This window comes from Rhamphochromis longiceps, linkage group LG3 (assembly GCF_057381845.1).
Source record: "Rhamphochromis longiceps isolate RC_006_pf linkage group LG3, R_longiceps_female_GT1.1, whole genome shotgun sequence".
In the NCBI taxonomy this organism is placed as follows: domain Eukaryota; kingdom Metazoa; phylum Chordata; class Actinopteri; order Cichliformes; family Cichlidae; genus Rhamphochromis; species Rhamphochromis longiceps.
The window spans coordinates 58,630,152-58,653,800 of record NC_140559.1 but is presented as its reverse complement, the minus strand read 5'-3'; the positions used below and the strand labels follow the sequence as shown (position 1 = coordinate 58,653,800).

Here is a 23,649-nt window from a genome sequence, read left to right as displayed (position 1 = left end):
CGTTCTAATTTATATTTATTTCTTTAACTTATCTTTTTCTTTAATTTAACTGATAGAAACAATAAAATGACCTTAAAAAAAGCATGCGTGACATCCGTCCCTCTGTGTATTGGTTGCCAGCTGGCCAAAGGGTCAGAGTTCACATTTGATCTCACAAAGTAATAGCTCCACTCCCTGCGTCTGTTCTCGTATCCAATTACACTTGGAGGCAGAATTAAACTATGACTCGGTGGTTTTGTAGTATTTGGGGTTATATGTAAACAAGAGTTCACCTTTACTTTCAGATTACATGTTTTTCTAATATAGCAGGTATTATTTTTGCTCATATTAGAGATAAATCCATAAAAACACTGTACAAAATCAAAAAGCTTAACATGTTTTTATTAGTCTCAGGGTTTGCTTATAAAACTGAAGGGTTTAACTATGGTAACCTTAGTAACTGCCATTTCAGTGCGGATTGATGTAATGCGGAAAACATGGAACATTTTGAGAGTGATTATAGTTCCATGAGAATTACCGTCCCAATTTCTTTACAAAACTGTGGGCCTATAAAACCCTGGGTCTACTGGTTTGCGGCTCTAGGTATATAAAAATGAAACTCCATTGAATATCAGTTTTGCCTGTGGATTTCTTCCTTCAAATCAGGCTTTCCATGATCAAAAGGGGCGTTCACCTGTAATTGTAAAGCATCCAATATGAATCCTTGCTATTTAAAAATATCTGTCATTTGTCAAAGTCTCTTTCATATGATAGATGCCACAAGGAGGGAAAGTCCAGTTTGCGCCCAGAATTACAAAGTGGGAACAAGAACTCAATTTTAACAGTAAAAGGCCTAATCAGAAAGATGCTAAAGGAGGGGAAGTCATCTTCTGTGACTGGTTGTGGGGTGCGTGGAAAGACAAGAAAGAAAAGGAGAGCATAGAGACAGCAGGAACAATAAATATGATTATATTACAAAAACAAAAAAAAAGTTCAATAAGTAGCGATAATTAGAGGGAATTTAATGTGATTTATTGATGTACAGAATTCAGTTTGAAGTTTTTGGCAATTAGACTCCGATGGCCCATCACAGCAGAACAGAATCCCAGCGGTGATTGGAATTAGAACAAGACTCCCTGGAGTCTAGACGCTGGTGATAGAGATGACGATGGAAGTTTGAATGGAGCCTGAGTGACCAGTGAGAGATGGTAATGGGGAAGAGGTGGATTGCACGAAGGCAACTGCAAGGGAGAGTGACAAATGTGCAGTGAGATTTAAAGGTCTAGATTGGACTAGACCCGTGATGTCACTATCAGCTTGAAAGCATGGGAAAGTACAAGTGATGTAAAGCTTAGATTAGCCACCAACATTAGCCACCTTATTGCTCGTCTATCCCAGTTTGTATGTTTCTGGGTGTGCATGTGTATCTGAGTATGTTGGTTATTGTGTAGCAGCGGGACTCAGTTAAGATTTCCCAACTTTTGGTTCTGGATACTTGCTGGCAATCATGTACCTGTGTTGATCTTGTTAAGAGCCGCAACTTAGGGGAGTGGCTGAGCTTCAGTCAGTGCTGGATTGTTGAAGGACTACTGTCAGTGTAAATATGGTTGTGGTATTAATTTATGGTACTGCATGTGTACAGGAACATGTAGCGAGAGTGGAGAGAAAATTGTAAATACTGAGTAAGCTGAAGTGGAAAGCAGCCTTGTGAGAGGAATCACTTGCACCTGGGATTGGGATCTTGTGGACCTTTTCACGGTACTGAAGGATTCCTGCGCTTGGGTCCCTGCTTTGCCTCACAGCAATTCTGACACTTTACTTTCTTTAAGAACAGACCTTTAACATTTTTAGGTTTTATTGTTACACACAGAATTGATTTGCTTTATATAAGCTTTCCTACACAATTTAACAAATATTCACTTTATACATAATCATTACACATTTCATGTCCTTTCCATTGCTTTGTTAATAAGCAATAATCTTATATTTACAGTCGTATGAAAGAAAGTTTTCCCAGAACTCTGTGCAGTCCTGTGAAAAACTAGCTACAGGCTGCTTCCACACTGGAAGTTGTTGCTGCTTCCATAGGAATTGAGATGGTGAATAGCAGCCAAGTGCTGTTAATGAAATGCGCTTGATTAACTGATCATCAGCAAGTGTGATAATCTCTATAAAGGAGCAGGTTTTTTTGGCAGGTTGCTGGCCTGGTGCATTTGGGTGCATGTTAATGCCACAGTGTTCCCAATCAGAGAATTTGCAAAAATCCCAAATTGTAAGAGACTGGTAGAGTCACACAGCTCTACTTCCTGGCTGCGGCTCAGAAGGTAGAGCAGGTCACCTACTAATTGGAAGGCTGGCGGTTTGATCCCCATCTGCTGTGGTCCGCATTGGACAAGCATAGAAAAAAATGCTTGTGTGAATGAGGCAAGTTGTAAAAGTGCACTTTTAAGAGTAGAAAAGCATTATATAAGAACCAGTCTGTTTACCCTTTACAAAAATAATTACTTGAGTTAATACTGCTGGTGGGTCAACAAGCTAATGAATTTTGGGCTTTAGTTACAACTATAAATATAGTTATAGTTGGTGTCATGTATCATGTATGGTTTGCATACATGATATAAATCTGTATAAGCATTCTTGCTTATTCAGATGTTTTATCTGTAATTGTGTTTTCATGTTTGTAAGATGTCTAGCAATATATTGTTCTTACCAGAGACTCAGGGATGTTTAGATTTAGGAGGAAACAGACAAGATTATGTTTACCGGGGGCAACTGTGGTTGCATAAAGGATTTCTGCATGTGCAGAATTCAGGAGGGAAACTGGCTTCGTGTTCTTCTGGTGGATCACCGGCATCAAGTTTTATATACGGTCTTTCTCTCTGGAATTTGAATTTTCTTAGATATTTCTCGGATGTGCTGGTGTACTCTCACAGTCCAGTGACATGAATGTTAAAATATTTTAGTGGTTCTCTACAGATTTTTAGGCACATTCCAGTTAAGAAGCCAAAAACAGTTCATGCTACACCCCATAACTTTTGTCAAATCAATTCAACTTTGTTAATATAAGCTCGAAATCTCAACAACAGTCATCTCAGTTTTATTTGACCTCATCACTTCATTTTTCACCACGTTCTCTGCACTGTAGTGGACATGTGGACGCTGCACTGAGGCTCACTGGGTTAATCTGTGGTTCTGAACAGGGCCCTGTTTCAGGAAGCCGGTTTAGTGGAAAAACTGAGTAAGTATACCCTGAGTTAACGAAAACTCTGGGTTTTCGGTTTCACAAAGCGAGTTCAGCTGAAGCCTCAGTGAGTCACTATGACGACACACGCCGTGAAGCTAACCTGCCCCCTAGCAGGTTTACTACAACTAACCCTGACTGACCCCGCCTCTTTGTCGGAAACCTGACAGCAGGAAGTGTCAGACATGGCGTGTCCCTTCCTTGAAGAGCCAGTAGATCTTGAAGCCCAAATTCTCCGCAGAGCACTCCGCCGGGAGAGAGTGATTAGAGCGCGTTTGGACATCTTATCATTACCTGATGATTTCCTGTGCGAACGTTACCGTGTCTCAGCACAATCAATAAGTTATTTGGATAACATCCTCAGGCCATATATTGCGCATGTGACACATCGCGGACATGCGCTCAGTCCATTACATATTCTTTGTACCGCACTCCGTTTCTTTGCAAACGGGAGCTTTCTGTACAATATCGGTGACGCTGAGCACGTTTCCAAGGCTACCGTCTGTCGGGCAGTCAGGAATGTTACAGTAGCACTGAAACGTCTCCTGTACTCGTTTGTGGTGTTCCCCGGTCATAGACCCACAAGATTTATCAAAGAGGGATGCCACAAAATTGCAGGTATCAGGATGAACAAAACTCAATGCATGATGTGGTGATACGTGAACTACCACTCAAATGGTACATAAATTTCCAGGGTTCCCAGGCGTGATTGGCTGTATAGATGGCACCCACATCCCAATCATTGCACCCTCAGCAAATGAAGGAGACTATGTGAACAGGAAGTCCGTCCACAGCATCAATGTACAGGTACATAATTCCCTGTAGCATTTCACACCAACAAGTGATGGCATCATGGTAATGGATGCTAATATGTGTTCTCTGCACTGGGCACATCATATGTGATGCTGCCAACATCATCACAAATGTGGAAGCCAAGTGGCCAGGCTCTGTACATGACTCACGAATCTTCCGGGAATGTACACTGAGCACCAAATTTGGACATGGTGGGTCGAAGTAACTGTGAAATATACAGAGACCAATTGCCACAGGGACGTTTGCACTGACATGTATTCTTCTGTCCTAGGAGAGTTCACTGGCCACCTGCTTGGTGATAGGGGGTACCCATGTCTACCCTATTTGCTCACCCCTTACCCTGACCCTGAACCGGGCCCACAGCAGCGTTATAATCTGGCCCATTGCAGGACACGGGCCAGAGTTGAAATGACCATCGGAATGCTCAAGGCCCGGTTCCAGTGCCTTCGTGGACTCAGGGTCACCCCAGAAAGGGCATGTGACATCATTGTGGCATGTGTGATCCTACACAACATTGCCACGATTAGAGGTGAACAGTGTCCAGCTGAACCAGACAACAGCAGTGATCCACACGATGAACATCCTGACCCACCCACGAACGTACAGGATGGAAGAGCAGTCAGAGACACCATATGCCACAACCATTTCCTGTGACCCGTCAACCCAACATGTTACAAGACAAATACACAGATACTGTGGTCAACTGCCTTTATTGGTCACCCTGTATGTCCTGTACACAAAGAATAAATGCGTATATTAGTATGTTGTACAAACACTGACATGATTCGTCCATCTATGATCACTCCACCCACCCTTAACTGTTGTTCCAGCAGTACAATCTCCAGCTTCGACTTTTGGATCTGCAGCTGGAGGTGCACCATTTCCATGTCGCACTTTCTTATCTTCCTGGCCAGATATGTCTTATACAGCTGCTTCACAGGGAGCTATTGCAACAAGGGACATAGCATTGGCATCCATAGTACATGCCTACTTAGGTTGGTTGTAAATCAGTGCTGAACAACCCACTGTGGAAAGGTTCGTTGTAGGAGTGGCTGGACCCTCTTCCTCTTCATTTCCAGCATCACTCTGCCGGGGACATAGTAAGTCCATGGTGTCATCATAGTACCACATTGTCGTCAGTTGTTATATTTTCCACTGTACACTGTATACCTCATAGTGTGGCTCTGTTGCGGCCTCCTCTGTAGCAGCTGTCACTGTTTCGTCATCATGTGCCTGTGGTGGAGACATTTAACAACATTGCTGTTCTACTGTTGACACATGTAGTCTGTGGAGTATTACGAGTACTCACAACTGCATGTCGGTCTGGCTCAACAGGGGGCTGCACCAGATGCAGTACACCATCACCGTCAACTGGAAGAATATGGGGTTCATACAGGTCACTCATGACTTATGTGGGCGCAAATGGCAATTACCAGACATACCAATCACCATACACCTCATTGTCAGTATGCTCTCAGAGACAACCGACACTGAGGGAAGGCAAAATCAGTAGGTGTCAGGGTGGAAACGCTTTTATGAGCTTTATGTTGCATTGAGGTATATGTTCATATGTTACACTTATTGGGAAAGGTACGGAATGTACTACTCGCTCTGTCTCTGGGAACAGGGAGCTCACCCTGTGGGAGGTTAACACACACACACGCATGTATGCAAAATTAAAGGACACTGCTATGCTCATAATAAAGACGTACCACTGCAGCTCGGTGTGTGTGAGTCTCTCCCTGGGCCCTCACCCGTGCAGCACGTTAACAGTTTCCAAGTGTCTCAGTGTTGTTTATTCACCTAACTGTTTGATGACTGTCATTCTCTGTCAGTAGGACAGTAACTTCACTACGACATAGTTCATTTTGGTCAAGGTGACTGTGCAGAATGGATGCATGCACGCCATGTATTGTTTTGGATTTACCCCTTATGTAGGCACTTGTGTCTTGTGGGGTTGTTGCCACAGAGGATGTCCCCGCAGAGATGCCTTCAGCCACAGGGCGCCCACTGTTTTGGCTGAGGGCCAACTGCTCAGCCTCTGTGGGTGGTGGTGGTGGAGGACCCCCACCTGTTTTTCGGGCCTCCGCTTTTTTTCTGTTGGCTGTGACGGCACACATTTGGGCATACAGAGTAGGCAAATGTGTACTTGTGATGTGCTCAGATAATTTCAATATGTGCTTACAGGTGGTATATTACTGTAGCCTCTAACTGCAATTGATTTACATAGGACACACAGACCAAGCACTATGGCTCATAATACAATTACACCTTACCTGTTTGGACTATGTTTTTATATTTCATTTTTACTTGCTGCCAGGAACGTTTGGGGCCTGTTGGGTTGCACCTGCGCTCACATCACATCACAAAATAAAATGTATAACATAATAAATAGAATGACATATGATAAAATAACGTGTTATATGGGTGGAAATCCCTAGATCAATGTTTAACTTAACACTCACGCATTGACTCTGTCGGCTATGTTTTGCCATGCATGCTCCCTTTCCTTTGCAGCTGCGGCTGTGTTACTTTTTTTCTGCATGATGTGCATGCTGTCGGCATATGCTGCCATCAGAATTTCGGCCTCGAGCGCTGTGAAATACGTCGACCGCGCCTTCTTTCCCTCCGTCTCCATGGTGACTCGCTTAATCTGTGCTCCACTGATCGGGGCTTTATGTATCCTCGTGCGCGTGCTTAACTTGGGGTTGTAGCAACTCCGCGTTGACTGAACTAATTGTTATCAGCCTTTCTGAAACCGAATATTCCGAGTTGGACAGTTCGGGGTTACTCAACCCTGCGTATCGTTTTTCACTCTGAGTTTTCTAAACCGGCTTCCTGAAACAGGGCCCAGTTCTTAAACTGGTTGTTTTGCTACGACTCGCAGCTTGTCATGGTTCAACCTGACTCTCACCCAGTGTCAGCTTGGTTAGACATAAGCATCACCAAAAAGATACTGAAAAACAAACAAGGTATTTCAAAGATCTAACACCAGTCAATCACAAGGCTTAATTTTTGTAAACCATACCTTGTTGTTCTTTTTGTAAGGTATAAAAGATCCAATGAGCAAATCACTTTTTCTATAGTTTTGAAGATTTACATATACAGGAGACCCCAAAAAGAATGTGATGTGATACCTTAAGAGTCTGATCATAAATAAGATAGTCACATCAGTGTAAACATACTTGATATGAGCTCTGTCTTTTAAACATTTGCAAAATCATATAGAAATTTCAAACAGCATCTCTGTGACCTCTTAGCAAACTCAGTTTGGTAAATATTTCACGGCCTTCGTTGATAGTTGTCTGTGGCATCTCTGTGTGTATGTGATCACAGATGAGGAGTATGGATTAGTGAGGCAGGTCTTGCATCATTTGAGCACAGAGACAGCTCAAGGGGAGGAGAACCTTGGACTGCAGAAGCCCAGCTTGTTAGCATGCTCCTGAGCTGCTCCTGAATGTAGCTTTGTTCATCATGAAATTTTCATGGATAATTGGATGTTATGAAGATTAATGTGCTTTAGTTTCACAGGGCTGCAGGAGAACTTTGAAAGACTTTGACACTCAACACCTTCCAGGGGATGTCTCTGGCCTTTTTAGGAGATACGTGATATGGTCTTACCTTGATAACTCAGCTTGATGCACTAGGTCCTTTCACTCACATCATGGCAATTTGAGCCAGCGGTTCGACAGCGTCTGCATTGTGCTGTGCTCTCCACATGCACCGGAGGATCTGCAGTCTAACTTCATTGTAATTTATTGCAATTAAGGAAGGCACAGAAGCAAAACTAATTGTACATTTCACTCTCATTACTAACATTTCCTTCTGTTCACTGTAGACTGTAATATATTTAATCATAAATCAACCAGAAAAACATTCCACATATGAGGCTCCTTGGAGTAAAATCTCGTGTGTTTCAAATTATGTTTGGGAGTTAAAGAGGTTAGGAGGAAATGCGGGAGAAAATATTAGATGTAAGGATGAAAAATGCTTTCTCTTGAATTTAGTTTTTCTTTACTGATTGTGCATTCTCCGGCACATCACAACTGTTTAAATTCTGTCTACGTGTATTTTAAATTGAAGGAGTTTTTATTTGAACACATTTCAAGGTCTCTTTTGAAATTTTGTGGGTGAAAAAAGATTTATATTTTATGAAAATATTGGCAGTGCTGCAAACTTTTTGGTATTCTTGGGAAAATTTTGCTTCTATTCAAAAAGTTTAACAGAGTTTTTTTCTCCATTTATAATTGCAAAAAGTTTCGTATTGTTTTACAAAAAAATCAAAATGTTGCTCCTTTTATTTATCACAATTTCAATCATTGTGTTGCATGATTATATACAACCAGAATGTTCCTCCCATAAAGGTGTTTGTTTGAAAAACAAAATGAAATGAAAAAAGTTTCACTGTCCATCAACTACTTGAAAATAAATCACTTTAAACTTCTATTTAATCTTCTTGGTATTTTCCACATTCTGTTATATTGTTTTAATAGTGGATATGGATCAAAGGCTACTTGGGTTTAAGTATGTCACTGCCCACGTGTTTTCATCACATATAAACAGTGTTGGGACTAACTAGGTTATTATTGTAGTAACGAGCACGGTAACTAGTTATTATGCCAAAATCAGGAACGTGTTAATAGTTACTGGGATTTAGATAGGGTCGTTATTTGTTACTTTGTGTGGTGGCTATCACGGAGCTTCCACAGATTCATTACATTAGCAAGTGGTGGAGGCCAGCAGGTGGATGAGGGAAAGGGGAGGCAGGAGGAGCAGAGACCCGAGGCGGCCGCCGGTCCGAGTGTCAGGTGAACTGAACTTCAGGTAAGAAGTTATGACCTGCAGTCTATCTGGGTCAGATATGAATCAAGTTTAGGGGTAGTTTATTTTCGTTATACTATAGCTATAGCTAGCATGACGGAGTTTTTATACAGCTGGGTGGGTGCTATGATGTTACTGATGTTGAACTTTATTTTGTTCATAAGGTTAATTATTAGAGTTGCCAACCGTCCCCTAAAAAACGGAATCGTCTCGTATTTAGAGAAAATATTACGCGTTTCGTATTGAGGTGAAAAGAAACACATTTTGTCCCGGACTTCAGCTACAATGAAAAAGGCACAAAGCTGGAGTTATTCTGTGTCTTTGCAGCACAGCTGCCTCTTCTTCTTTCATTCTCCCCTCTCCCTCTCCTGTTTCTACTTCAATCATGAAACTGATCAATGATCAGCTGATCGGCTTTTCTCTCTTGTTTGTTTATCGCTCACTTTGCGCCAGAAAGAGGAAATCAGTGGATGTCGCGCTAAACAACAGCAGCACGTTTAAGCTTGATCAGCTGTTGTTAGAATTTATTTAATATTACTTTCTAGTATCAGCTAATGTTTGCTGGAACCACAGCTGTAAACTTGCTGGTCATGATATGGTTTGGTTATCTGGTGAGAGGGAAACATGAAGATGAAACCAGGAGATGTCCTTACTGAACCATCAGAGCTGAAAAGGTGATGGAGAAACAGGTTTACCTTTTAGGTGACATGAATGAGTTGAAGGGAAGTTATGAACTGTTTCTGAGAGACAAATAACACCAGGATCCTTTTTTACATAGCTGACAGCTGGTAACTGTGCAGGAGCGGATCTAGCAAAGTTTTGCCAGGGGGCCAGGTAGGGCATTAATGGGGAAAGGGGGGCACAAGGAAATACTTTTCTTTCTTATTCTCATTTAAAATGTCTAGCTTTTTAAAAAAATAATTATCTGAATCTTAAAACAAACAATTGATAGATTGATACATTGATACATTGATACCACGAAAACTGTGTACATCACTGTCACAACAGCTTTTGTTTTCATTCAAAGGCTTTATGATTTTTCCTATAATGGTGCAAAAATGGTGCCGATTTTCTGTCCCAGTCCAGCCCTGTAAGCAGCTCATCTGCAGTCTGGTGTTACCTACATCTTCCTATTCAGAAGGCAGAATTTCTGAGTTCTGAGTACAATCGAAAGCACCACGACTGCAGTTTTTGTGTTGGATGTAAAAAGCGCACGTGACGCTGTGACGTAGGCTAGAATCATGCGGCGATCAACGACGATCCAGGCGTGGGATTTCTCTCTTGGAAATATGCACATTATCTTTTCCTTTCTATTGGTAGGTGGCACAGTGCACTTGTGGCAAGTAAGCAAGCAAGAAGACTGGCAAAGTTATGGAAGCAACACATTAACAAGAGAATTCTGAGTAAAACCAAAGTTACTTTCCCTAGTAACTAGTTGCTTTGAAAGTAACGAGTAACTTGAAGTAACTGAGTTACTTTTGATAGAACTAGTAATGTAACTAAGTTACTAATTTAAAGTAACTTACCCAACACTGCATATAAAAACAGCCAAGCTTCACAAAAACATGGATACGCAAAAGGCAGTTTTGAATTTGAGAATGAATTCTTGAAAAATAATGAAACCTAGCCAATTATCATATTCAGCACACTGCTCCTTCAGTGCTAATCACAATAGCCTGTGTGTTGACTATTTATTTGTTGGTAAGAGAACAGAAGGTCAACATTTTGTAAGCTATGAATAGGGTATTAATAGCATGATCATAAGTTTCACAGATCGCTGAGCAACCTGGAGAAAGAGTGAGCTACATGAGGATGCTCTTTGTGGACTACAGCTCAGTTCAACACCTTAATCACAATGACAATTTGGTGGTAATCCTCACCAGCAAACTGGCCACCTTCAGATCCTCCCTGCCACCTGCTCCTGGATCAAAGGCTTCCTCGCTAAGCGGTCTCAACCAGTCTGACTTGCTAACTGAACATCCTTAAAACAAAAGAACTCATAATGGTTTTCAGGAGACACAGACAGGTCCACTCTCTTCTCATTACTGGGTGAAATCTGTCTCCATCTTCAGGTTTCTGGGCACCCACATCTCCACGTGTGGACCCACAACACCAACACCCAGGTAAAGAAGGCCCAACAGCTGCACTTCCTCCATGCCCTGAGGAAGAATAACGTGAACCAGAAGCTGCTGCTCACCTTCTACTGCTCCTCAGTGGAGAGCGTGCTCCCCTACTGCCTGGGTATTTGGTACACAGGGGCCACGACTGAGAACAGGAAGGCTGTGCCCAAAAAAATAATTGGCTGCCCTCTGCCACCCCTGGAGGCCACCGTCAGCTCCTCCTGTCTCAGGGAAACCAAGGCCATCACAGGTGACCTTGCACCCTGCCCACCTGTTTGACCCACTGCTCTCTGGTCAGTGTATCAGGTCATTCAGGTCTCACACCTCCAGACTCACAAACAGCTTCTTCCCCTGGTCCATTCAAACTGTCAACAAACACTATCAACCCACACCCCACCCCTGCCCACCCACCTCACCAATATGAGCCATGGTCTGAGTAACCCGCATCACTCAGGCCACTCACACTCTATTCAGAACAAGTCTTTTCTTTGCACTACTTTCAAGAACTTTGCATCTATTTTGTTCTCTAATGTGCACCTTTCTCTTATTTCTCTAGATTCCTCTTGTTTTGTATATTTCTCTCTTGATTGTATATATTTATCCTGTTTGTTATTTATTCTATTCGGTCTACTATTTATATCTACTATTTATATTTTACCCACAGGAAAGTACCAAAATTGTGTCATCGTACATTGACTATAAAGAGCGATTCTATTCTATTCAGGGTAACTCCTGAAAACATAGCCTGCTTTTTGGAGTATCAGCAGTAGGTCAGGCCAGTTTTAATGCTGTGCCATTACAGACCTATAGACAGCACAAATTACCACTAGCCTGTTATTAGTTGTTGGTTGATGATCTGAAGACTTTGCCCTCATTTGAAACTTTGATCATCAAGATATTTTTTAAATTTAGTTTTTATAACAGTCAGTACTAATTTAGCTTTAGTTATAAGGGTGCTGGTCCTGAGCGGTCTGAGGGACAATCAGGAAATGAACCACCTCATTCTTGTAAGCGCACCAGATTTGCCTCGTTGCAGTTTTGGTCAAGAAAATGAAATATAAATACAGGAAATAAAGTTTTGACACACTGGAGCAGGCAAATGGCCATAACAGAAGCACAAGTACAAGGGGGCAAAACTGAACTTAAACTGAAAGAAAAAAAACAGTCATTAAGTGCATCAGTCTGAATTTAAATCAGTGCATGTTTTTTATTTTTCTCTTTGTATTCACTATGTGATCTGAACTGAGAGAATAACAATGAGGATCCTAAAAAGGGCCACCATGCCTCAAGCCAGTGATCAAATAAAATATTAGGGACCCAACAGTGGTCACTTGGTTTAAAGTAGATTGTATGAACTGTTAGTATGTGAAGCAAACAACCGCAAAGAGATATTCCTTTATTTATTAGTTTTCCCCGTGTCTATAATATTTTTTTTACAAAAATTTCCTGCTGGGGTTCCATAGGAAGTTTCTAATATATGGTGGTAAAGGAAGTTCTGAGTGGAGTAACTCACTAGGACTCAAAAACAAAACTTTTTGTGTAGTTTCTCCAGGTGAGTTCAAATTTGCAATTCACATATTTTATTTCCACATTCACTGGCTTTCATATTGGGCCTGTCATATGGAGTCAGGTCATCTGCAGGCTGTGATCTGTATTCTTGCTGCCTTACCTACTCTCCCTCTCTCTCTCACACCCACACACACACACACACACACACACACACACACACACATTTCCACAGTACTATGAAATATTTAAGCTTACACTCCAGTTTAGGGGGTGCAGTTGCAGGCAGTATACTGACAGAGGTCTTGGAGGGGGCACACTGTGTTACCCACTCCTATCCATGTGTGTGTGTGCGCGCGCGTGTGTGCACGTGTGAATAAAGTAAGGCTGCCTACAAGTTTGTTTCTTAGATCACAAGTAAATTTTTAATTCAAAGTCCTGCCACATCAACTCGACAACTTGACTTTTGTTATGATCAGTGAATTCGTAACACATCACACTGAGGTAAGGTTTTCATGCTGAAATATATTATTAATGCTAAGTAAATTATTCATCATTATCCAGGCATGTATTATTTACAATGTTGTCTTCTGAATTATTTTGTTAAAATGACTAAATAAGTAAAAATAGTTGCTAATAAATACATTGGAAGGTACTGGAAAATCCTTGATTCTGAGCCCCTCCCATAGCTGTCCTGCAATACTTGCTCAGAGGCAGTTATTCAACTTTGCCCACTAGGGCTTTGACTTGTGAAAAAGCTTGTGGATTTTCAAGGCGGGTGTAGAAAAAGTGAAACTAGAAAAGTCAGAGAAGGGAGTGTCGTGTACCCAGAATCTGTTTGGTACTGTGATAATGTAAAAAATGTGTTTGATGTAATGCTGATGCACCTCCTGCCCTCAAAACCATCAAATATTCAAACTGTGTGCTCCCGTTCTGCCACTCAGGCAGCCGATCTCAGATCTCATTTTTGGTGTTGTCCTCATTTAGAATAACAGCACTCTCTCCATTTATTCCCAGACATCAGTAACACCAGAAAGATGCTGACATGTAAATAATCAACTAAGATCACCTTTTCAACAGTGATGCTGCTCACGGGTCACTAAAGCCTGCATCTTTCTGTTAAGATGCAGGTTTCTGTCCCCTAAAAGAAACATATTCAAGTCTTTATCAAGTAACTACATTCTGTTTGCAGCAGAGCTCTTTAGTTTTGAATATCATAGTAATATCACTAATTTGACTTAAGTTGATGAGCCATAATTAAATACTCATCAGCATTTTGCTCATTTTTGAGTTGTTTCAGTTATCATTATCATCAGTTTTTATTTATGTGGTGTTAAATCAACAACTACAGTTGCCTCAAGGTGTTTTATGTCGTAAAGACTCAATAATAAAAAGAAAACAGAGTGGCCAACAATCTTATGACCTCCTCTGAGAAAGCGTTTGGGCAACACTGGGAAGGAAAAACTACCTTTTAACAGGTAGAACATGTCTCTGGGAGGGGCAACCATCTGCTGCCACCTGTTTGGGCAAGAGCAGTAAGACAGGACGAGGACAAGCTGTGAAAGAGAGCCAGAGAAATAATGAATGAACGATTAAATACAGAGTGGTAAATATACAATAGACAGTGGAAAAGAAACACTCAGTGCATCATGGGAAGCCCCTAGCAGCCGCGAGAGCGAGGATAAAGGGAGGATTCATGCCATTTGATCCGATCCTAACTATATGCTTTATCAAAAAGGAAAGTTTTGAGCCTAACCTTAAAAGTAGAGAGGATGTCTGTATACAGAATCCAGGCTAGGAGCTGCTTCCATGGAAAAGATGCCTAGAAGCTGAAGGCTGTGCCTCCCATTCTAATTTTAAAAACTCTAGGGACCACAAAAAGCCTGCAGTCTGAGAGCAAAGTGCTCTAATGGGGTGATATAGTACTATATGATGGGGCCTGGTAATTTAAGACCTTGTTTGGGATGAGAAGGATTCTGGATTTAACAGGGAGCCAATGAAGAGAAGCCAATATAGGTGCTCCAGCACTTTGGATTAGCTGAAGGCTCTTCAAGGAGTTTTCAGGACATCCTGATAATAACAAATTACAGTAGTCCAGCCCTTAGCAATCTGATGCAGACCTTACCATAGAGTCCTGTTCTTCTTTGATTTGGCTGCGGTTCTGTAATGATTTTGCCTTCTGTCATTTTAAATGGATTTCATTTAATAAGATGACATGAAAGGAGAAAAAAGACAGGAATCAGAACCTCCTTACTATTTTTCTTAAACCTTAAAAATTTGCTGTTTGTGCCATGAAAGCAAAGCAAACTGCAGAGTTTAGGGAACTCTTTAACAATCGGTCACTAGATGTAACACTTTTCATGCTATAGCCAGTTTTCTGACTTGAATGTAACTTTTACAAAAAGTGATTAGTGCAGCCTTAATGTTAAATTCATTCAGCTGAAATCAAAAACAGATAAAGTGGACGCTTTAAAAAGTAGACAATTACCAAAATGTCTACATTAACATTTAAACATTGCTAGTCCCTATAGCACAAACACACATTTTGATGCGGTGAATGTCAAACTTCCATTTTAAAGGGATCTCATTTTAATGAAGCACAGGGCAATTGATCTTACTGAACTCCTGAGAAGTAATTATCTCAGTTCAGGGAACATAAAGCACATATAAATGCAAATATACTCACACACACACCTTTTTCCACACACTCACACAGCAGCAGTCACCCACTAAGTATTTCATATCTCATCTTGCATGGTCTAAAAGGCGTGACCATCTATTAAGGACCACACAGGACTGTGTCCCCCCCTCCACCTCGTGCAGTCACACTCTGTCATCATAGATTAAAAGCAGCGAGGTTGATAACTCAGCCTACCTTGTGGATCGAATGCCTCCATGGTCGTTGGCGCCACTAGTGCATGAACAGGAACGTTTGTACTAGATGAATATACATGAGTGTTTTCATGTTAATGCAGCCATGCATAGTCGCGTTTACATCTTGGGCTGTACTTTTTATACTCACACTGAATACACCAAGTCGTACATTATTGCAGAAACCTCAGCAGCAAACAACAAACAGCAAAAGCACGATTTTAGGGTGAAACGTTAACAGATAATAAGTATAACAGGTGGAAAATCTACTTGCAAGATTGACTGATTAGAACTCTGTGAAAATGTGTGTGCAGGGTGTTTCTCATGTCGGATAATGAAGTTTTCAGGCACTATTTAACATACAGTTTTTCCTTTTTCCCCTGTGCTGACCCATTTGAGAAATGCTGTGTTATGCTGTTATGCTGAAGCTGAGTTCTGATGAATGATGTGCAAAGCTCCATCACAGGATGGTGTAATTCTCCGAGCAATCACACTGACCTACATTAAACCTTCAAGGATGATGGACTAATCAGAGTGGCGCTATCTATGAGGACAGTATATGTTCCTCTTATTAACAGAACTGTATGACTAATGGAATCTGACTGGTTTGAAGACTTATACCAATATTAAAACTTAAAAATTATTTAGAGCAAGGTACATATAACCTTGCTCTAAATAATACAGAGCAAGTTATCAAATTTCTGAGTCACGCAGAAATTTGATAACTTTGCTTGTCACTTTTTATCTAGGCCTTAAACCCCATGTATGAGGGGCCTGGGGCATATTGTATAAAGTGCCTTGAGTGCTCTGTGCAGACAAATAAGCCTTTTATAAAAGCACTGAATTAGAAAAAAATGGTGCCCAACATACAAACCATTCATATTTGCTAAATTAGCCTAAAATAGAAGGCTGCAAGGGAGCTGAGCCAAAAGAGACAAATGTTTGAAAAGGGTCGGACTTCCCTTCACTTCAGACAAATGGCTTGGAAGTTTAATTAAAATCTCACTTAATAACAGTGTTCTTGGAGTAGCTGGGTGAATGCTCGAGGGTACTCTACTTGTTGACCACATGCTGCTGGGAGACTTCAGCACTTAAGTGGGGAACAACGGTGTAACCCAAAGTGATGTGATGGCAAAGAACAGTCTGCCTCATCTGGACCCAAGTGGTGTTTGCTTTTGGACATCTGTGGAAACCACACTTTATCCATAACAAACACCATGTTAAAACATAAGGCTGTCCATAAGTGCACGTGGCACCAGGACACTGTAGGCCACAAGCTGAATAGTAATTTCATAATCATTACAATTGATCTGTGGTTGTATGTTCTAGCATTCAAGTAGAGTGAGGAGCTGAGTTGTGAGCGAGCTGGTGGTGAGTTGGATCAGGTGAAGCAAAAAATCAGCTGTGGCAGGAGTTTGGTGAGGCCATGAAAAAAGATTGCGACTTCAATGGTAGATATCGTTGGACGGTGGAGGGAATACTTTAAGGAACTCCCATCACTGGGGGCAAGGTAACTGAGGTTGTTAGGGCTGTCTTCGCTGACACACCTATTTAACATCACATGAAGATCTGGGGTGGTGCCTTTGGATTGGCAGACTAGGGTGGTAGTTCCTATTTTTAAGAAAGTCGATACCAGGATACCAGAAAGGAGATTTCATCCTTTAACTGAACCTCAGAGTTGAGGGCTGTACTCTGCGCCTCGGCTGCAGAGGAGGGGTGGTGCAGTGGGTTTGGTGCAGTGCGAGGCAGGCTGGCAAGACAGCTGGGACCAATTCCCTAATCATGCTCTCCCTATTTCTTAACGCCAGGACCTGGAGGAAGTAGAGGAACTGAGCTGGAGACATAACAGCTGGAAAGCTGTCTCATGACAAGAGCAAGAGCACAAGCATGAGTTTTTGTAGTGCAATCACACTGAAAAATAAACTATCACTACTCTGCAAACACAGGCTATGTGTGAGTGTATGTTGTACTGGGTCCATAACACCCTGATATTATAGTGTTGAAACCCAGGAAGACGCTTGAAAGCCACAGGCTGCAAATTATGGCAGAGGTGACAGGTCCTAGATCAGCTGGTAGGTCACTCTGAGACATCTGTCGGTAACGCTGCACTGCATGGAGACGGAAGACTTTTTCAACATGTCCAGGACACAGCAGAAGTGTGCCAACTGGCCTACAGTGGAATGGTTTCTACAGTTGTTACTGCTGTTGTTGGGTGAGGCCCAAACGGCTGCTTGCTGCCAACTTTGAGGGGAAGTTTCCATCATGTGTCCAGAGCCATTGTGTACCGGCTCCTCTGAGGATCACTAGCGACAGTTCCATGGCAGCAAAGTGACAGCAGAGGATCAGCCCTTCACATTTGAACAAAGTCTCCAGCATGTGCAGCAAGGTGGTTTCAGCCCAAGTCATGGAGGGAAAAGGCGCAGCTGATGAGTTAGAGGTCTTCGACCACCGAGGATCACCAAGTGGCACAGTCGGAAGAGGCCTGGGCTCCTGGTCAGCTGATCAAGCTGGCCGGTCCTAGCTCCAGGGAGGAGTCCTAAGCTCCACCCCGGCACTGGGGCCCAGTAACTCCTTTTTTCTTTGATCTTCCTGCCCAGGGTCTGGCGAACACAGGTGCTGCTCCTGAGTCAAAGGAGGCCACACAAACACTGCAACAAGAGTGCAGGAAGGAGGGACATACAGTAAGGTCCAAGCAGGTATACGCTAGGTCAGGGATGGGAAAATCCAGCCCTCAAGGGCGGGTGTCCTGCAGGTTTTAGATGTGTCCTTGATCCAGCACAGCTGATTTTTAATGGTTTAATTACCTCCTCAACATGTCTTGAAGTTCCAGAGGCCTAGTAATGAACTAATCATTTGATTCAGGTGTGTTGACCTAGGGTATCTAAAACCTGCAGGACACCGGCCCTTGATACCTTTAGTTCAACACCCCTGCGCTAGGCTATAGTGGACTGGGCTGTTTGCATCCTGCCCACACCCCAGCCCAACAGCTTGTGCAAATAATGCCAGAGCTCACAGGTCCCGGATAGGCTGGAAAGGTATAGTGAACCTGATTTTTGTGGTACAATCAGACTGAAAAATAAACCTTCACTTCAATGCAAACACAGGCTTTGTGTGTGTGTGTGTGTGTGTGTGTGTGTGTGTGTGTGTGTGTGTGTGTGTGTGTGTGTGTGTGTGTGTGTGTGTGTGTTGTACTGGGTCCATAACACCCTCATGTTAGACTCAAATTCAGGAGGAACAATGTGGGTTTCATTCTGATAACAAAACGCTGGACCAACTTAGGATGAGTTTGGACATTCAGTAAACAGTTTAGTGGATTTAGAGAAGGCTGCGTCTCTTTAGGGTTTTATGTTGCAGGATGGGGGGAATCTAAATAAATTTAAGACATGTATTTGCAGCATTAAACTAGAATTTCACATTTAAAACAAATAAACACTGCCTATTTGTGTAATTATGTTACATTTGTGACTATAATTTTACAGTCTTTTTATGTGGAAAAATTAAATACATTTTCCATTAAAAAATAATGTTATTCATATCTACAGGGCCTAGCCAGTCCTTAAATGCCACATGTTGAGTCGACATTGTGGCAATCCTTCACAGACTACATCTAAGGAAAAGGTGAGTTTTCCCTTTCCACTATCACCAAAGTGCTTGCTCATATGGGGTTATATGATTGTTGGGTTTCTCTCATAGAGTAATTGGGCATAAAGGGGCATTTTCCCCCAAAAGCTTCAATCCAGCCTGATGTCTTTTTACAACCAGAGAAGCCATTGGAAAGAAGTTTAAGGCACTTCTGCATTGGCGTCACGTGGGTGGGATTAGACTTTGATTTTTAGCCCTTATTAAAAATAAATACACATGAAACACAGAAGAAAAGGCCTAACCCATTTATTAGTCTCATGGTATCCCTTTAACACCGATAGCTTACAAATGATTTTAATGGATATTGAAGGGATAGTAGGTGATTTATCAACAATTAATTAGGGCTAAGCTTCCACTAATAAACCTTTTCAACTGGTACCTTGTTAGAAAAACGATACAGTCGTAGGGGAATACAACCCTTCTTTCAGACTATTCTGTATTGTTATTGCCAAATCATTTGTAATGATAAAAGGCCTGTAACACAGTGTTTAGGTCACAACAGCACCATATAATTCTACAATAAGAATAAGTTCTATTGCCATATAACGATAAATGTCCTCCAGCTCCATCAGTGTAAAACATTGTTAAAAACTCTTCACTGCAGCAATAAACACATTGGAGCAGCTTTATTCTGCCAGTGCTTGATGTCAATTTTTGCTTTGGGAATTCTCACATTTCCATTTGTCAGATTTCCCCACAGAGCTTGGCCACTTTCCACCGGCCTTCCTACCCACAACTCCCACTCAGTCAAACTCACCCTTCCCCTGGGCTTTTATTTTCAGGAGAGCTACACAGACACAAAAGCATCCCTGTAACCCCCCCCCCCCCCCCTCCCCCACACACGCATACACACACCATCCTGCTGCACCCTGCTGTAACAACGCTAATTGTGTGTGATTTGTTTACTGTGCAAGGCAAATGTCTTAATTGTTGTCAGAGGAAAGGTGGGACAAAGAAAAGGGATGAAAAGCATTTACGTGTGCGTGTTAGTGTGGATAGCGTGCACAGGCTGGTACGCTTGTGTGTGGAGATAAGAGGTAATAATGCACTGTCATATCAAGAAATCAAGCAGCACATATATAATATTAAATACATAAGGTTTTCAGCCAGATCTGTCTATCCAGATGTATGCATACAACAACATATTGCATCATGAAATTACATAAGTGGGAAGGACTGCCTGGGACAGATTGGTGAGCTGTCCATGGCACATTAGAATAGAATAGAATTCAACTCAGTGCTTAGCAATAATATAGATATATTACAAAATGGGTCTATTATAGGTATGAGGGTACAAAATATGGGTCTATTATGGGTATGTTACAATGTACACGGTATGAAGGTGTGTTATGAATATCCTATAATTATAAGTATGTACAGGCTGTAGTGAGTGTAAAAGCTATGTACAGGATATAAATATGAAAACTATACAGAAATACAAATATGAACTGTACAAGTTATAAACAGTTGTCAACAGATCAGCCATCTTGAAAATTCATGATTTCTACTATTTTCAAGATCCCGCAAGAAGATATAATTTTCTGAGATAAAGATTAGGTTTGCAATTGTGTAACTCATTTAACTTCAGTTTTAAACTTATTAATTTGCACAATGTAAAAATACACAAAAAATGTCAAAGATAATAAATAACAGTTCAGTAGGAGGCAAAATGTCTAGTGAACTTATCTTGAAGCCTCCTCCTAATTAATCATACAAAAGTAAGACAAAAATAATATCAAATTTAGTTTCAAATCACACATGTATGACAATGTTTTTGGAACATAATATACAAACTTTTTTTGTTAGACATACTTTTCAAACAGACGCATGGCGCTGTAGTTTGAATGGATGAATTTGGTAGCCTAAAAATTGCCCTAAGTAAAGGTAGAAAAGTGCATTATAAATTCCACAGTATGTTAGATCTTACGACTCTCACTCCTATTACAAGTGGTACGTATGATTCTCTTTAAGCAAACCTAATGAGAACAACAAAGTCGTTCAGGTGAAAGTGAAGAGGAGTTATGTTTGTGAAAGTTGACAGAGGAGAAAAGACACAAGAGTGTAGTGAGTGGAGCAGATAATAACTATTAAATATAGGGAGTGCAGAATTATTAGGCAAATGAGTATTTTGTCCACATCATCCTCTTCATGCATGTTGTCTTACTCCAAGCTGTATAGGCTCGAAAGCCTACTACCAATTAAGCATATTAGGTGATGTGCATCGCTGTAATGAGAAGGGGTGTGGTCTAATGACATCAACACCCTATATCAGGTGTGCATAATTATTAGGCAACGTCCTTTCCTTTGGCAAAATGGGTCAAAAGAAGGACTTGACAGGCTCAGAAAAGTCAAAAATAGTGAGATATCTTGCAGAGGGATGCAGCAGTCTCAAAATTGCAAAGCTTCTGAAGCGTGATCATCGAACAATCAAGCGTTTCATTCAAAATAGTCAACAGGGTCGCAAGAAGCGTGTGGAAAAACCAAGGCGCAAAATAACTGCCCATGAACTGAGAAAAGTCAAGCGTGCAGCTGCCAAGATGCCACTTGCCACCAGTTTGGCCATATTTCAGAGCTGCAACATCACCGGAGTGCCCAAAAGCACAAGGTGTGCAATACTCAGAGACATGGCCAAGGTAAGAAAGGCTGAAAGACGACCACCACTGAACAAGACGCACAAGCTGAAACGTCAAGACTGGGCCAAGAAATATCTCGAGACTGATTTTTCTAAGGTTTTATGGACTGATGAAATGAGAGTGAGTCTTGATGGGCCAGATGGATGGGCCCGTGGCTGGATTGGTAAAGGGCAGAGAGCTCCAGTCCGACTCAGACGCCAGCAAGGTGGAGGTGGAGTACTGGTTTGGGCTGGTATCATCAAAGATGAGCTTGTGGGGCCTTTTCGGGTTGAGGATGGAGTCAAGCTCAACTCCCAGTCCTACTGCCAGTTTCTGGAAGACACCTTCTTCGAGCAGTGGTACAGGAAGAAGTCTGCATCCTTCAAGAAAAACATGATTTTCATGCAGGACAATGCTCCATCACACGCGTCCAAGTACTCCACAGCGTGGCTGGCAAGAAAGGGTATAAAAGAAGAAAAACTAATGACATGGCCTCCTTGTTCACCTGATCTGAACCCCATTGAGAACCTGTGGTCCATCATCAAATGTGAGATTTACAAGGAGGGAAAACAGTACACCTCTCTGAACAGTGTCTGGGAGGCTGCTGCACGCAATGTTGATGGTGAACAGATCAAAACACTGACAGAATCCATGGATGGCAGGCTTTTGAGTGTCCTTGCAAAGAAAGGTGGCTATATTGGTCGCTGATTTGTTTTTGTTTTGTTTTTGAATGTCAGAAATGTATATTTGTGAATGTGGAGATGTTATATTGGTTTCACTGGTAAAAATAAATAATTGAAATGGGTATATATTTGTTTTTTGTTAAGTTGCCTAATAATTATGCACAGTAATAGTCACCTGCACACACAGATATCCCCCTAAAATAGCTAAAACTAAAAACAAACTAAAAACTACTTCCAAAAACATTCAACTTTGATATTAATGAGTTTTTTGGGTTCATTGAGAACATGGTTGTTGTTCAATAATAAAATTATTCCTCAAAAATACAACTTGCCTAATAATTCTGCACTCCCTATAAAGCCACATAACTGCCACTATTCTAGGCTTTACTGTGGGAAGAGGCTAATGGATAATGTAACCACTAAGAATGGTTTCTTTTGTTTAACTTGACTTTCAACATTTCAACAAGGTAGCTAGCAGAGCAGCTTACTGTGTCGAGCTCTGCAACCATGACATGACTGAGTCAAGTGTTATTGGCTGTAAGTCAGAGCTGGAACACCAACAGTCAATTTGTTAGCGAAGCTAGCAGGCTGAAAGAACACAGAGTCTAGTTTTTGTTACAGTATAAATATTTCATGACCAGTCTATGATATATACTTATTCAAGTATACTAATCAGAATAATATCAAAAATAAAATGTTAGCTTAATATGTTTGGCTTGCTGTTTGTCAAAATCAAGAGCCAAACATGAAATTCTGTGATGAAACAGTTGTTTTCTTGGCTGAACTGGAATCTTGGAAAAGTGGGGTCATTTTGAAAGTTCAAGTGGCTAATAGGTGTTTTCAAATTAATGCCTCAAGTGGGACAAACAATGAAATGTTTGTGCTTCAGTGCTACAGTTTTCTGCTGCAGTACTTATGTTGCTGTTGTGACACTGAAGTGCTTGTCTGATGGTCACATAGCTTCGATTTGGAAAGTGTCCACCCTCCACTGCTGTGTTCATCCTCTTCACACATGAAAAATGAAGCCAACACTTCAACAAGAACAGAGCAAGAAGTTGAACAGACACAACTTAGCAGACTAACAGTCCACAGGTGAGAAATTATTTTAAGGTAGTCAATATTTTAAATGTGATATATCACATTTACTACCAATAATATTCAATGATCATCGTTTAAGCCAAATAAATGTCAAGGGGTAATTTCTAAACCAAACTACACTGGACATTCAGGCAGCTCCATGTAACTAACTGATATATTAATGAGTCCAGACAAACACGGATGTAATTTGCAACTTGGTTCATTGGTGAAGGCACTAAATAACATAGTATTTCTACTTTAACTGATGTTTTCTGTACATTTTA

At 41.3% G+C, this 23,649-nt stretch overlaps 1 protein-coding gene and 1 long non-coding RNA gene across 3 annotated transcripts; one reads left to right on the top strand and one right to left on the bottom strand.

Moving 5' to 3' along the window:
• Positions 1-3,045: 3,045 nt before the first annotated feature.
• Positions 3,046-4,704, top strand: LOC146675472 (uncharacterized). The gene is made up of 3 exons (XR_014910278.1): positions 3,046-3,838; positions 3,915-4,224; positions 4,305-4,704. It is a non-coding gene; the product is annotated as an uncharacterized LOC146675472 (long non-coding RNA).
• Positions 4,705-4,727: 23 nt separating this feature from the next.
• Positions 4,728-11,343, bottom strand: LOC146675471 (uncharacterized). Of its 2 annotated transcripts, XM_085400487.1 has the most exons (6): positions 5,961-11,343; positions 5,343-5,404; positions 5,204-5,266; positions 5,060-5,119; positions 4,846-4,977; positions 4,728-4,763 (listed from the first exon to the last, which is right to left on the bottom strand). In XM_085400487.1, the coding sequence occupies exons 1-6, from the start codon at positions 6,151-6,153 to the stop codon at positions 4,743-4,745; spliced, it is 531 nt and encodes a 176-aa protein (XP_085256613.1). In that variant the 5' UTR covers positions 6,154-11,343; the 3' UTR covers positions 4,728-4,742. The 2 variants fall into 2 exon arrangements, with proteins under 2 accessions (XP_085256613.1, XP_085256612.1); XM_085400486.1 differs by having other exon boundaries at positions 4,750-4,977.
• Between the last annotated feature and the right edge of the window lie 12,306 nt (positions 11,344-23,649).

Coding starts and splice junctions, on each gene's coding strand:
- LOC146675471 (XM_085400486.1), bottom strand. CDS start 6,153: ATGTGTGCCGTCACAGCCAACAGAAAAAAAGCGGAGGCCCGAAAAACA. Junction 5,405..5,960: donor CACAAGTGCCTACATAAGGG/GTAAATCCAAAA, acceptor ATATTCTTCCAG/TTGACGGTGATGGTGTACTG. Junction 5,267..5,342: donor AGCCAGACCGACATGCAGTT/GTGAGTACTCGT, acceptor TCTCCACCACAG/GCACATGATGACGAAACAGT.